This window comes from Cotesia glomerata, unplaced genomic scaffold (genome assembly GCF_020080835.1).
Source record: "Cotesia glomerata isolate CgM1 unplaced genomic scaffold, MPM_Cglom_v2.3 scaffold_11, whole genome shotgun sequence".
NCBI lineage: Eukaryota > Metazoa > Arthropoda > Insecta > Hymenoptera > Braconidae > Cotesia > Cotesia glomerata.
In genome coordinates, this window is record NW_025401443.1 from 563,629 (window position 1) to 577,198 (window position 13,570).

General features: G+C 39.4%; 1 protein-coding gene across 1 annotated transcript in view; it reads right to left on the reverse strand.

Moving 5' to 3' along the window:
* Positions 1–3,514: 3,514 nt before the first annotated feature.
* LOC123273588 (lachesin-like) overlaps positions 3,515–13,570 on the reverse strand; it is a gene marked incomplete at its 3' end in the record, with an annotated part of 449,749 nt that continues 439,693 nt past the window's right edge. Inside the window, exons 5-6 of the mRNA XM_044741027.1 lie at positions 6,075–6,367; positions 3,515–3,571 (exon numbers count right to left, since the gene is read on the reverse strand). Coding sequence (XP_044596962.1) covers positions 3,515–3,571; positions 6,075–6,367 — 350 coding nt within the window. The remainder of the gene's footprint in view (positions 3,572–6,074; positions 6,368–13,570) is intronic.

Sequence of the window (13,570 nt, forward strand, 5' to 3'; positions counted from 1 at the left end):
TCCCTGCTGTAACTTACTGGGAGTGTCCGGAACCCGTGTCGATTATTTTCGACGATGCAGGCTACGGCTGATGTGAGCTTGCTCTGCCGAGGTGTAAGTTGCAGTAGTGGATCAGGAGCCCACCACTTCGGGCCTTGATCAGGAAGTACGCAGTGAGTGTTAGAGATCGGAATCTTTACCGCCCCGAGCGAGTCTAGTCCGTCCGTGTATTCCGGGATTGACTGTGTCGGCTAGGCCTCAGGGAACTGGGGTAGGAGTACTATCTCCGAGGTTACACCCGTTCCTAGTTATGACAACCCGCTCCACTCCGTACGATGCGCTGGTAAATCGAAAAGTATGAGTAATTTACAGGAAACAAACAAGAGTGGAAACAGGCTTCATGCCCAACAAGCAGCGATTGAAGCAAGCGCTGAAATAAAGAGAACGTAAGCGCTGGAGCGCCTTGAAAAGCTGACCATTGAGCTGCAAGAGTTTGTCCAAACTAAGGTCAATATCCACAAGGAGATAAAGACCAAGACAACCGGTGTAGTCAATGCTCTTGGAAGATTCAAGAAACTGGACGAGGAATGGCAGTCATCACGACGACGCATTCAAACTGAAGTTGAGACGGAAGAAGCAATGGACACTGGAGCCGACGGTGACGGCGAATCTGCTGCTGAGGACAAGGGTGAAACTGACACAAGGCCTGGAAAGAGAAAGGACCGGAATTCGCCAGAGCCAACTGACAAAGTCACAAAGAAGAAGGACTTGAAAAAAAGCCCTCCCCAACGACTGGCAGGGCAGGGCGATGAACCTAAGAAGGCGACTGATTGGGAAAAAGTACAGACTAAGAAGGAGAAGAGGAAGCTAGCTAGAGAGCAACTCTCAAAGCAGCCACCGAAGGAGCCCAGGCCAGAGCCTAAGTGGAAAAAACCACGCAAATGGATCAGACCCGACGCACTGATCATCCGCCCAGCATAGAAAACAAAGTATGCCGAGATTCTGCGTCGCATAAAGCAGGACGTCCCAGATGAGCAGGTTCGTTCAACGGTAGATAAGATCAACAAGACCAGAAGTGGCGACTTGTTGATTACGATTTCGAGGAAGAGCACTGACAAAGGCCAAACCCTCCAAAAGGCGATCGCAGACATCCTTAAGGAGGAGGCCAAAGTGATCTGCAAATGACCACAGGAGACCATCGAGATCCGAGATGTCGATGACGACACGACAAAAGAGCATATTCAGACTGCTCTGAAGAGGGAAGCTGGAGAAAGTTGTGAAATCCCACTAGAGGCAATCGAAATCCGTAGAGCCTTTAGGGGTACGCAGACAGCCACAGTGTTACTACCAGCAGCTGCAGCACAAAAGTTACTGGAGGGAAACTGCAAAATAAGGATCGCCTGGGTCAATTGCCGAATGAGAGCAACGAAGAGACCCATACAATGCTTCAAATGATGGCACTTTGGGCACTTCGGATCTCAGTGCAAAAGCGAAGTCGACCGGTCTCAGCACTGCATAAGGTGCGGAAAAGAAGGACACAAAATTGCTGATTGTAAAAATCTAGATAAATGTGCACTGTGTGTTGAACGGCATGGCGTAGAAAAGGCGGCTCACCATGCAGGCACGAACAGATGCTCCGTCTTCCAAGAAGCGCTCCAGAAGATAACGAAGCCAAGAACATGAAGATATTGCAGGTCAACCTCAATCATTGTGAGGCTGCGCATGACCTGCTCATGCAAACTGTGCGTGAATTAGAGCCAGACGTAGCACTTATAAGTAAGCCTTATAGACACCTGAGTAACCAACCCTGGGAATCCGACAGCACTAACAAAGCCGTCATCTGGTCCTGCGGTAAATGTCCTTTTCAGAGAACAGTCAACAATAAAAAAGCCGGCTTCGTAGCAGCATGGGTAGATGGCCTCCACTTCTACAGTTGCTATGCACCACCTAGTCTCTAATAAACAGTTTGAAAACTTTCTTGATCGAATAACTGAGGACGCAAGAAAACACTTTCCCGTGGCAATAGCTGGTGACTTCAATTCCTGGGCAGCAGACTGGGGCAGCAAGTTCACTAATACACGTGAAAAAGCACTTCTTGAGGCAATGGCCACACTGAACGTGATCCTTCTTAACACCGGTGACACGCCAACGTATACTAAGGGAGAGGCAAACTCAATTGTCGACCTTACATTTGTCAGCAGTTGCTTAGCTCAAAGAGGTTTTCCTTGGAAAATATTGAACATCTACACAGCCAGTGACCATAGTGTGATACTATGGGAAATATCAATTGGCCAGAATTTAACAAGAGTCAACAGGAACGCCAGCGTAGTTGGGTGGACAGTTAAATCTCTCGACCTCACTGCTTTAGTAGTAGCTCTAAAGTGCGATCCGATCATCGTAGAAACTGCTAAAGAGAAGACCAAGGACCGAATGAGAAGAGTCACCCAGGCTTGCGACGCCAGTATGTCTTGGAAACGTGGCATGAATTCAAGAACTTCGGTGTACTGGTGGAACGATCACATTAGCATTCTACGTTCAGAGTGTCTTAAAAAAAGAAGAAAGTCTCAGCGTGGCTACAGACGACCTAACTCCGCAGAGCTGTTGGCAGAGTATAGAAAGGCCCGTCAAGAACTAAATAGAGCCATTAAAAATAGCAAAAGACGCTGCTGGACGAAACTGGTCGCAGAAGTAAAGACTGATCCATGGGGCAGACCGTATAAGGTGGTTATGTGACCCACCACAATATGACCCACCTGAAATGCCAGCCAATGCCATCACCTACGTGTCCACAGCTCCTAGAGAAGACTGTTACTGCGCTGTTTCCCCAACAGCCGGTATTCACCTACAAGGTGGAGCAGCTCAACCCTGAAGACATCCCAACTATCACGTTGGACGAGTTGATAGAGGCAGGCAATCGAGTAGGAAATAATAAGGCGCCGGGATTGGACGGAATCCCTAATATTGCCCTAAAATCAATCCTTAGGGTAGCACCGGCATTATTCCTGGACGTTTACGATACATGCCTGAAGGAAGGGACTTTTCTCCAGAAGTGGAAACAGCAACAGCTAGTGCTACATCCGAAGGAGAAAAATCCGCCAGAAGAACCGTCATCCTATCGACCACTCTGCATGTTAGACACGGCCGGCAAGATATTCGAGCGCATAATTCATCAAAGAATAGAGGCTGTAGTTGATCCACTCCTGGCAGAGAACCAGTTTGGTTTCCGAAAAGGACGGTCAACTCTAGATGCGATTAAATTGGTTGTTGATACAGCCAAGGATGCAATCGCCGGAACGAGATGGAAGGGTGAAAAGAAGAAATACTGCTTGGTGGCTGCTTTGGACATCAATAATGCCTTCAACTTCGCTAACTGGGACTGCGTTATGCGGGTTCTAGAAGAAAAAAACGTACCAAAACGATACCTTCGCAGAATGGTAGCGAGCTACTTCACGAATAGGGTTCTGAAATATGACACGAAGAACGGTACGGAAGTGTACGAAATCTCCGGAGGAGTGCCACAGGGATCAGTCTTAGGTCCTCTGCTATGGAACATCATGTATGATGGCCTCCTGAGAATAGCATTGCTCACGGGAGTCAAACTTGTAGCATATGCGGATGACGTAGCTGTCGTGATCGTCGCAAAGCACCTCGAAGAGATAGAAATGACATTTGATATAACATTCAGACGAATCAGTTTGTGGCTGGACATGATGAACTTGCAACTAGCCAAGCATAAAACCGAGGCAGTGCTCATCACTCGTAGAAAAACGGTAGAAACCATCAAGTTAAGAGTCGGAGAACAAGAAATAACATCACAACCATTTATCCGTTATCTGGGATTGATGCTGGATGCCCGAATCAACTTCAAGCAGCAGGTGGAACACGTCAGTGCCAAAGCGTCGGTAGTGAGGGCTAATCTCGCACGGCTGATGCCTAACATCTCACAGCATTATTTATATTTGTAAAAATGCTTGCTGTAAGATGGACGGTGTAGCTTAATGTATATAGAATAAGCAAAAGGAAATTTAGTATAGACCGGATAGCTCAAATGGTAGAGTAGCCGACATGTCTTCGGAAGGTTCTGGGTTCGAATCCCAGTCCGAACTATCTAATATTTTTTTCTCGCATGTTCTATAAACTCACATTAAGATGATCCTCTCCACATTCCTTTCTCAATCCTTTCCTACCAATATCCTGTTACGTGAATGTGGAACGCTTCACGTAATAATTACCGTAACTCCTATTCTTTCCCGCTTCACAGCATTATTTATATTTGTAAAAAAAAATGCTTGCCGTATTATGGACGGTGTGGCTTAATATATATAGAATAAGCGAAAGGAAATTTAGTATAGACCGGATAGCTCAAATAGTAGAGTAGCCGACATGTCTTCGGAAGGTTCTGGGTTCGAATCCCAGTCCGAGCTATCTAATAATTTTTTCTCGCATATTCTATAAACTCACATTAAGATGATTCTCTCCACATTCCTTTCTCAATCCTTTCCTATCAATATCCTGTTACGTGAATGTGGAACGCTCCACGTAATAATTACCGTAACTCCTATTCTTTCCCGCTTCACAGCATTATTTATATTTGTAAAAAAAAATGCTTGCCGTAATATGGACGGTGTGGCTTAATATATATAGAATAAGCGAAAGGAAATTTAGTATAGACCGGATAGCTCAAATAGTAGAGTAGCCGACATGTCTTCGGAAGGTTCTGGGTTCGAATCCCAGTCCGAGCTATCTAATAATTTTTTCTCGCATATTCTATAAACTCACATTAAGATGATTCTCTCCACATTCCTTTCTCAATCCTTTCCTATCAATATCCTGTTACGTGAATGTGGAACGCTTCACGTAATAATTACCGTAACTCCTATTCTTTCGTTATTTCTTTTGTGGACATTTTGTTACAGCGCCAGAAACTGTGATTACACGTCCAATAAGAGGGTACCATCACGAATCAGCGTCTTTCGATAGAATCCGGTGCATGGTCGCCCAAGTTGGAAGTGCATACCGGAATAAGTTAGAAACCGCTGTATAAACGCCTACTAAGGAGGTATAGTCAGGAACAAGCAGTTTGATAGAAATTTTTTGACGATCCTGACAGCTTACTCTGTGCGCTATTGGTTCTGGAGATTAAAAATAAAATTACAGTAGTGCTCTTAACTAAAAATTTCATTAGTCCAGGGGCGACTAATGAAATTTGATGTACTAGTGCATTTTGGATATACTCGTGCTGTATACTTGAGCTCGTAGAAAAACCTTATATACCAGCCTTAGTCATTAAATTTTCAGTCGATCTTCGAGCGTACAACCGGGTGGATCTCTAGAAAAGCCAAGGAGCAAATTACTGACAAGGTGAAGCCAGTTGTATTAGCGAAGACCAGTCCATCGTACAGAAGGTATTTGAAGATTCAAATGGGGAGCCTTCCTACTGAGAACGACGTTACCATGATGAACTGCGACTTAAGATTTCCATTCTTCGTTTGATTCATTTTTTTGGTCGTGATCTTGGGTGTAAACTCAGTTTATTAAGTTTGTTTCAAATAACTTAAAGTCTATGAATTGTCGTCGTAGTTTCTCAAGAGGAGTAAGCCGAGAAATTCCTTGTGAACCTCCTCTTCCGTTAAATTTTTAAATTAGTTCAATTTAAAACCTTAGTTTTGAGTTTATTTTATTAATCAGAGCTTAATTAATTTTCTGGGAAAATTTTTTGTAATAAATTCCTTCTTTGTCAAATTAATTTTATTTATTCAAAAACTTAGTCTTGTTCCAACCACACTATTTTTCGTCTTCGGCGTCCAAAAAGATCGTTGGCGCGAATCATGAGATATCTGACCAGGAGGTCACATAATTTGACCAGGGACTAACTGTTTCATTGAAATACTGAGGATTTTTTATCGTGCTCACTCATTTTGAAGCTAAACACGACGCGTCTATAAAAAATTGACGTGACAATTTCTTTAAGATTCTTAACTTTTATTGAATCAAAGTAAGATAGATATAAATTTCGTATAGATGATGCTACATTCGAATTAATGGTACAAATAGCGCTGTGTTCTGAGATAGTAAGTGTACATAAAGTGAAATACATTTGTTAGAAAATTAGTATTATCATTTATGATTTGTACTTTTTTGTATATTAACGTAAAAATATAAATTACCTCAAGATCAAAAATAGTGAGTGTCATATGAGTTCTATAGATAGGTTTGTCTGCAGATGATGTTATTTTATACTTTCGACTTTCGTGGATCATTCTCCCTTCGTCACCTCGTGTCCAGTAGTTTAGTGAAGTAGGATGAGCTTCTGTGCAGCATTCAAGAATAACTAAATAACCAAGTGGTGCACCTACTAGTTGATGTGGTATTGAGAGCATTGGAGAGACTGTAACAGTTAGACATAATGACCGGTCACGGAACAAATATGCTTTAAATTATTTAAATTATAAAATTACATTCATAACTTTTTCGAAATAGTCATCAATAAAAGAGTATTTCAAAACAGTAGTTAATAGGACCAGTCATCAAAATGTACGCTCTATTACCCAAATCGTTATAGGTGCTTTCAGTGACGTTTTTGAGCATTATAAAATAGCTAAAATGAGTCAAAAATTTTTTCCATTTCTGGGGATTTAAAGATTTTTTACTTTCCGCAATAAAAATTGATGATTCTCAAAACATCGGAAAGGTAAGGAATTCACTCCAATTCTCGAAAATCAAGTTCTTATCAGATCTTCACGATTCTAACGAGGATGTTACTATGTCACTATGTCTGTATATGAGTGTGTGTATGTGCGTGTGTGTGTGTGTTTTTCTTTTTTTTTTCTTAGGGGGGGGGGAATCCTTTTTACGGATTCTAGGCATAGCTGTTTGGCCTGGATATGTGGCGACTCGACGCAGCGTCATACTAAAACTCGACGCTGACGCCCCTACCCACTAAACCCTAAACCCCTTTCTCTTCTATCCTCTGATCCCCCATAATACCGCCGTAAGGCATTTCTTCGCGGGGGGAGGGATTAGCTGCCGCTCTTCCTTCTGGTGGTGTGTGTGTGTGTGTGTGTGTGTGTGTGTGTGTGTGTGTGTGTGTGTGTGTGTGTGTGTGTGTGTGTGTGTGTGAGAACTGTGAAAAGACACGACCGATTTAAATGAACTAGGTGGCGTTCAAAAGGGTTGTGGAAAACTTTAATTTTCAGTACTATTTCAATCGATTTGGACCATTAGATTTTGAGAAATCTCAAAAATAAAATTTTCAGAAAAAGTTTGTTACAGTTTTGTTAGCTGTACATATGGCCTCTTAATTTAATTTAAGTAAAACAATAAAAATAACAAAATGAAATCTAAATCAATTACAAAAAGGGCGCCACCAGATTATTGCCACGGTCCCTGGAACCGGTCCGGAGCCGAGAGCTTCTTAGAGTAGAGAAAGTGGAGGAAAGTGCTGTAAAATAAATAAATCTTCAATTAACAATATCCAGGATTTATTAGGCCCACACTCACACTCACATTACAATTTTCTTAAAACTATAGCCTAACTGTTGGCTGATCAGATCCGTAAAATTACTCTGCACAAAGACTGTCCTATGCAGAGGTCGTCTAGCCTAACTGGCGGCTATCCAGAGCCAAAAACTAACAACCAACAAGAACCACTTAGCACAGAGACTGTCGTATGCGAAGGATCCCTGTTAACACCCCACAACTGACACCTTAACCAAATAGCCAACGAAACACCTCGCACAGAGATTGTCGTATGTGAGAAAACGCTGTCACCACACTCACACACTCATACCCCACACGTCTACACACACATACTGAATTTACTTTACTTTTATTCAATTACTTAAATTTACAACAAAATTTAATCCAAGAAAAATATTATAAATTAAATTCTCAACTTAAAATTTTCAGTCATCAGCTAGCAATAAAATTTACAAAACAATTCCAAAACCGATAATTTAATTTCTCGAAAAATCCTGAACTATAATCTGACGCATGAATTTATTCAAAATCAATCACAAATTTAATATTAAATATTAAAATAAATTCTTATTAAATTTCATCGTATAATTTTAACTGAATATTCCCGAACTTAATATCCACGCTGGTAAATAATTAATAAATAATTTTATCTAAATGATGAAATTAAACTATCAAAAATAAATTCGAGAACTTAAGTTCAATATCTATATCAACCACGTAGAAATTTCCGGTCTAAATAAATTATTATATATTAATATATCTCAATATCAAGAATAAATTACCGAAAGAATTTCTACGAGTAAATCAGTCTTAAATGCGCCAGAATCTCAATAATTAAATTCGCAATAAATAATATAATGTTAATAAATAATAATTATTCAGTAAATAAGATTAATAATAATAATTCAATTGTTCATAATAAATTATCGAGTAATAATAAATTATCGAGTAAAATAATCGACAAGAATTTGCGCGCTCAAAATGGACGCCAAGTATTCATTAGTGCTTAGTAATTTTGACCTTGGATACGGATTGACTACGTTGTAAAATTTAACCGACGCTTGACTAGAATTCGTGAGAAGACAATTGGAATTTTCTCGAAGATTTTACTATTCGTTTTTATTTTATTAAATTGATCAATAAAATATGTACAAACTAAAACCGTTTTTCAGATGTTAAAAATTGTTGATAAATAATCGAGTAAATTAATCTTTAACAAATAAATGCTCACGAAATTTTACACCACAAAGTCACTGAGTGACTCTCGGGTAAAGATTCCCTTGAGATCCACTCATCACCGACTAACGAACATTAAACAATTGAAGTTAAATAAATGGTTGAATTACTAAATGAAAAATAAATCAATTATGAACAATTAATCAGAGAAGTAAACCTGGTATCAGGTTAACCGCGGTCCACTTCTAGCCCACAGACTAATATTTAATACCTTGATGAATAAACGACGATCTAACTCACTACTTGAGATTGAAGTCCTAGATGTTGTTGACTTCTTGCGTCTGGTAACTACTCCGGGGATCAGTGTCTCTTCTCTTCCGTGGCACACTATCTGGCGGTTACACCACTTCTTCCTATTGTAATGCATGGCTCACCTATAATAACCCCAAACTACCCCCTCCTACTCTCTCTTTACACCCGAAAATCGAGACGCGCCAGTGCTGCGTCGTAATATTATCGATATCTGGTGATTTATCGACTCAGGGTAATTTTACCCTGTTACAAGTTTTTTTTTTTTTTTTAATGAGTTTTAAACAGCTCCATTGTCGCAAGCCGCATTGAAATCGGTTGAGGCGTTAAAGCGAAATTGATGACGAAAAGTTTCAAAAAAATGATTTTATTTGAATAACGTGAAATTTCTTCTTGAATTCTCATTGATGTAATAAAATAACTATGAGTACTCAAAAAACTGTATCGAACGCAGTCAATCTCGTCAAAATCAGTCAATTTATTCTCAAGATATTCAATTTTTTTTAATTCGGATAAAGTTTTATTTCAACATAACTTCAAAATTTTACGTCGAAATATTTGGTAGGTAGTAAATAATCTTTTTTGACCTTAAAAACTCCGTCGAATGCTGCAAGCTTTATCAAAAACGATTGATGTATTCGAAAGATATCGCAAATAAGTAGGGTAGCAGGGGGTGTACGCCCAGTCGGCGAAACAGATTTATGGGTCCGTATCCATGTTAAGTTTCCGACCGTCGACATGGCTAATATTTTTTACCGACGGTTGGAGGTCATGGTTGGGATTGTCTATAGGCTATGTATATGGTCGAGCTTTTTTATCGACTTTCATAGGTGGTGCCGGTGGTGAATTCTTCGATTTGAATTTTCCGGCCATGTTTTAAATCTTACTATCCGCCAGTTTTTCGTCATTTTGAATTTTGAATCTGCCATTCGAATTCCGCTATCTGGTAGCTGCTATCTGCCATCTGGTAGTCACCACCCAACCGCTAATATTGCGGATCTGTTTTACCGACAATTGGCTCATGGAAATGATCGCGCTTTTCTATCGACTTGGTTGAGCTTTTCATAGGTGGTACTGGTGGTGAATTCTGCCACCATTTTTCAAATCCTACTATCTGCCATTTTAAAGCCGCTGTCTGGGATCTAGTGCCTGCTATCCGTCATTTTGAGTCTGAAATCCGCCATTTTGAATTGTAAATCCGACATCTGGTGTCTGGTATCTGCCATCTGGTAGACGCTATCTGCCATCTGATAGCTGCTCTAACGCGATCTTCTGAGAATCTGACTTTCCCCCTCTACACTGTGCTTCCGTGGTGGGGATTGATCCTCAATCTGCTCTGTAAGACCATCATTCAGTTTTTGTTCTTGAACTTGAGCACTTAAAGTCAAGAAGATGGAGATTTTCATTGATTCTGAAGGCTTCTAAACGCTTGATGGATCTTTTATTGTCAAAGAGCTTGCTGTTATCTCGCTTAGTGATAAAGTGGATTTTTTGAGTTCTGCTGCGCTAACAACTTTCGAACCATCAGTTGAGTACACCAATGAGTTTATGGTCTTGGAGACCAAAGACTTTTGGTTGAGAAAGCATGGTATTAGATGAGATGAAGGATCATTCTTCTATACTGAACTCGAAAAAGTGCTGTGAGAGACTCTCAAGCACAAAACTTACGTTTATGTTTTTGGTGAGGAAAAAAAATGATGGCTTGAAAAAGTAATTAATTTTTCATCTGAAATAATTGATCTATCAAAGATAAGATTTATCAACCATCTTTAAGACTGTGATCCTATCCAACCGTGTCTCCTGAAGGAAAATCACTCAAGGAAACGCAACTATGCCTGTGCGCATAAAACAGTACATAGAATGAAACGTTGGTTTCTCAGCTGTTAGGGTTTGAATCCATCACTGGAAAAGTCATTACAGCTTTTTCATCAGCTCCTGTCTTTAGTCAAGATAGATCCACAAGATATGACCTGTTTGGATGAATCTTTCATACTTCAATTCACAAAACATTAAATTAATGCCATAGGATCAAAGCTCCCTGAGCGTATGAGGATGGATTCAAGATTTATCAATTATACAAGATGTACAGAGCATTATAGGACTATGTATAACGATGTTCTTGACGGCTCTTATCCATTGAAGAAAGACTGCTATGAATGTAATAATGTTGAATAAATCTTTTTTATAAGCTAATGTATCTTAGAATATTTAATAAGGTTTTATAAATAAACAATCATTAAATTACAAATAAAAGTGTTTTTTTATCAATAATTCTTTTATTACAATGAGTTTATTAATTAATACAAGTTCAATAATTTTATTTAATTCTTGTATTCGTCGGTGAAATCGTTCTCTTTCTCTTGCTGCTTGTTCCCATGGACCTTGCTTGTCTGGATGCAAAGTCCCACAGATACATATAGTGTATGATAGGATTAGGATCAAACTCTAACATTAAGTAAGTTTTCTTACAGTGCTGCTGATGGGATTGTATTCCACTATTTGGTCGTGAATTATTAAACAGTAAGCAGAAGTTTGATTTGGAAACTGTGCTGATGATTCAAACTCCAGATGTATACCCACAGGCCTAGACTTGATTGACTCGTTCTGCTTGGAGCAGTCAATTATATACAGAGGAGCTGTCTTAAGAAAATTTTTCTTAGCTAATAACGGTTCAGCTTCTTTTCCATAGTAGGCACTTTGAAGCAAATCTAAGGATAAAACGAAGAGGTACTGAGACATCAAAGTTACAACTATTATTAGTCAACTTTTTATTATCTCCATTACCAATCCAACCAGCATTTTCCAGAATATTTTGCTGTCCTAGACTCAGAGAAGCATATCCTTTCATAATACTGGTGATGCCTACATTCTTACATCTGTCAATTTCTACATCATTGAGCTCATAACGTATCTCTTCAAACATGACAAACAGCCATGTTATCCATATTTGTAGTAGCACTCACACCGGTAACATCAGCTTTTCTTATTCTTCCATAAAAATGTAATGTGCTCTTGCTTGGGAGCAAGCACAGATCTTGAGGCTGAACAGCAATCCTGATTTCATCACTGTTGTTGAATGGCCGATAGCAGCCACCAGATGGCCGATAACAACTATCAGATGGCAGCAACTATTCGATGGTGAAATGCGGCTTAAAAATGGCGGGAAAATTCAAATAGCAGATTCAAAATTCAAAATGTCGGATTCAAAATTCACAATTTAAAATGGCGGATTTCAGACTCAAAATGACGGATAGAAAAGCTCGATTATATCGATGAACCAACTGTCGGTAAAACAGATCCGCCAAATCGGCGGTCGGATAGCGACCACCAAATGGCAGATAGCAGCCACCAGATAGCGGAATTCAAATGGCGGATTCAAATCTCAAAATGGTGGGAAATTGGCGGATAGTAAGGTTTAAAACATGGCGGGAAAATTCAAATCGAAGTATTCACCACCTATAAAAGCCGATAAACGCACCAGCTATAAAAGTCGATAAAAAAGCTCGACCATATACTCAGTCTATAGAAAACCCTAACCATGATCACCAACCGCCAGTAAACCATATCCGCCATATTGACGGTCGGTAACTTAATATGGGCACGAACCCACAAATCTGTTTGACCGATTGGACAGGCGGCCCCTGCTACCCTACTCAAATAAAAATTCTCAATAAAGTCTGTCTTCAATAACTACTAGATTTTCGAGCTCGAAAAAGTAGAAAAGTAATGTTTTTGAGCTCGAAGAGATAACACCGGCACACAAAAAAAAAAAAGTTGTCTGTACTTGGGACGCGCCACATATATTCCCATGTAATTTGACCCGCTGAACCCGAATTTGAGGTCCGTTTGGCCCCTACACCCTAGGATTTTGAGAAAACTGTAAAAAACCGAAAAAAAACGGGAAAATTGGGGGTTTTGGTGATTGAAAAATTTTTTTAGATTCTAACTATGCATGATTTTCATGTATTTCGATCTGCTTTATACTTATCTGAAGTGTACTCAGACCAGCAGCCATTAAAAGTCTAAGTAAATCCCGAAAAACCCATGAAAATTGCGAAAAAAAACAAAAAATTCCCAATATTGTGATAAAAAAAATGTATTGAGCTAAATATATGATGATTTTCATGTAGGTTTATCGACGACATATAAATCTCCAACTTTTATAACTCAGACGTCTCGAAAACATCAAACAAATGTGCAAAAAACCCCGAAAATTGGAAAAAATCAAATGTAATATAATAAAAATCGAGTTATTATTAAAAATAAATAAAAAAATCATATCATTCGATCTGTGGTGCATAAAAAAAAAGTATTTCGTCCTAAGACTTAAAAAAAATTAATTTTTTCGGAAAATATCATCAAAACCCTTTGGATTTGAATTTTAATTCGTTCTCCGCTTATATCTCACCCTTTTATCTTCAAACGTCCTGCATAAAGGGTTTCTCTTTCGTTTCCTCTCTTCTTCGGGTAAATCTCTCTTCAGAGTCCAACAATGATCTGCCATCATATTTACATCCCACGTTCCTTGATATCGTTTTCCATCACACTAATGTCTTGATGGAATCTCTCACCTGCTCTTCACTAAAATCACCAAGATTTTCAGGAAAGTGTGAAAGATGAGAATGTA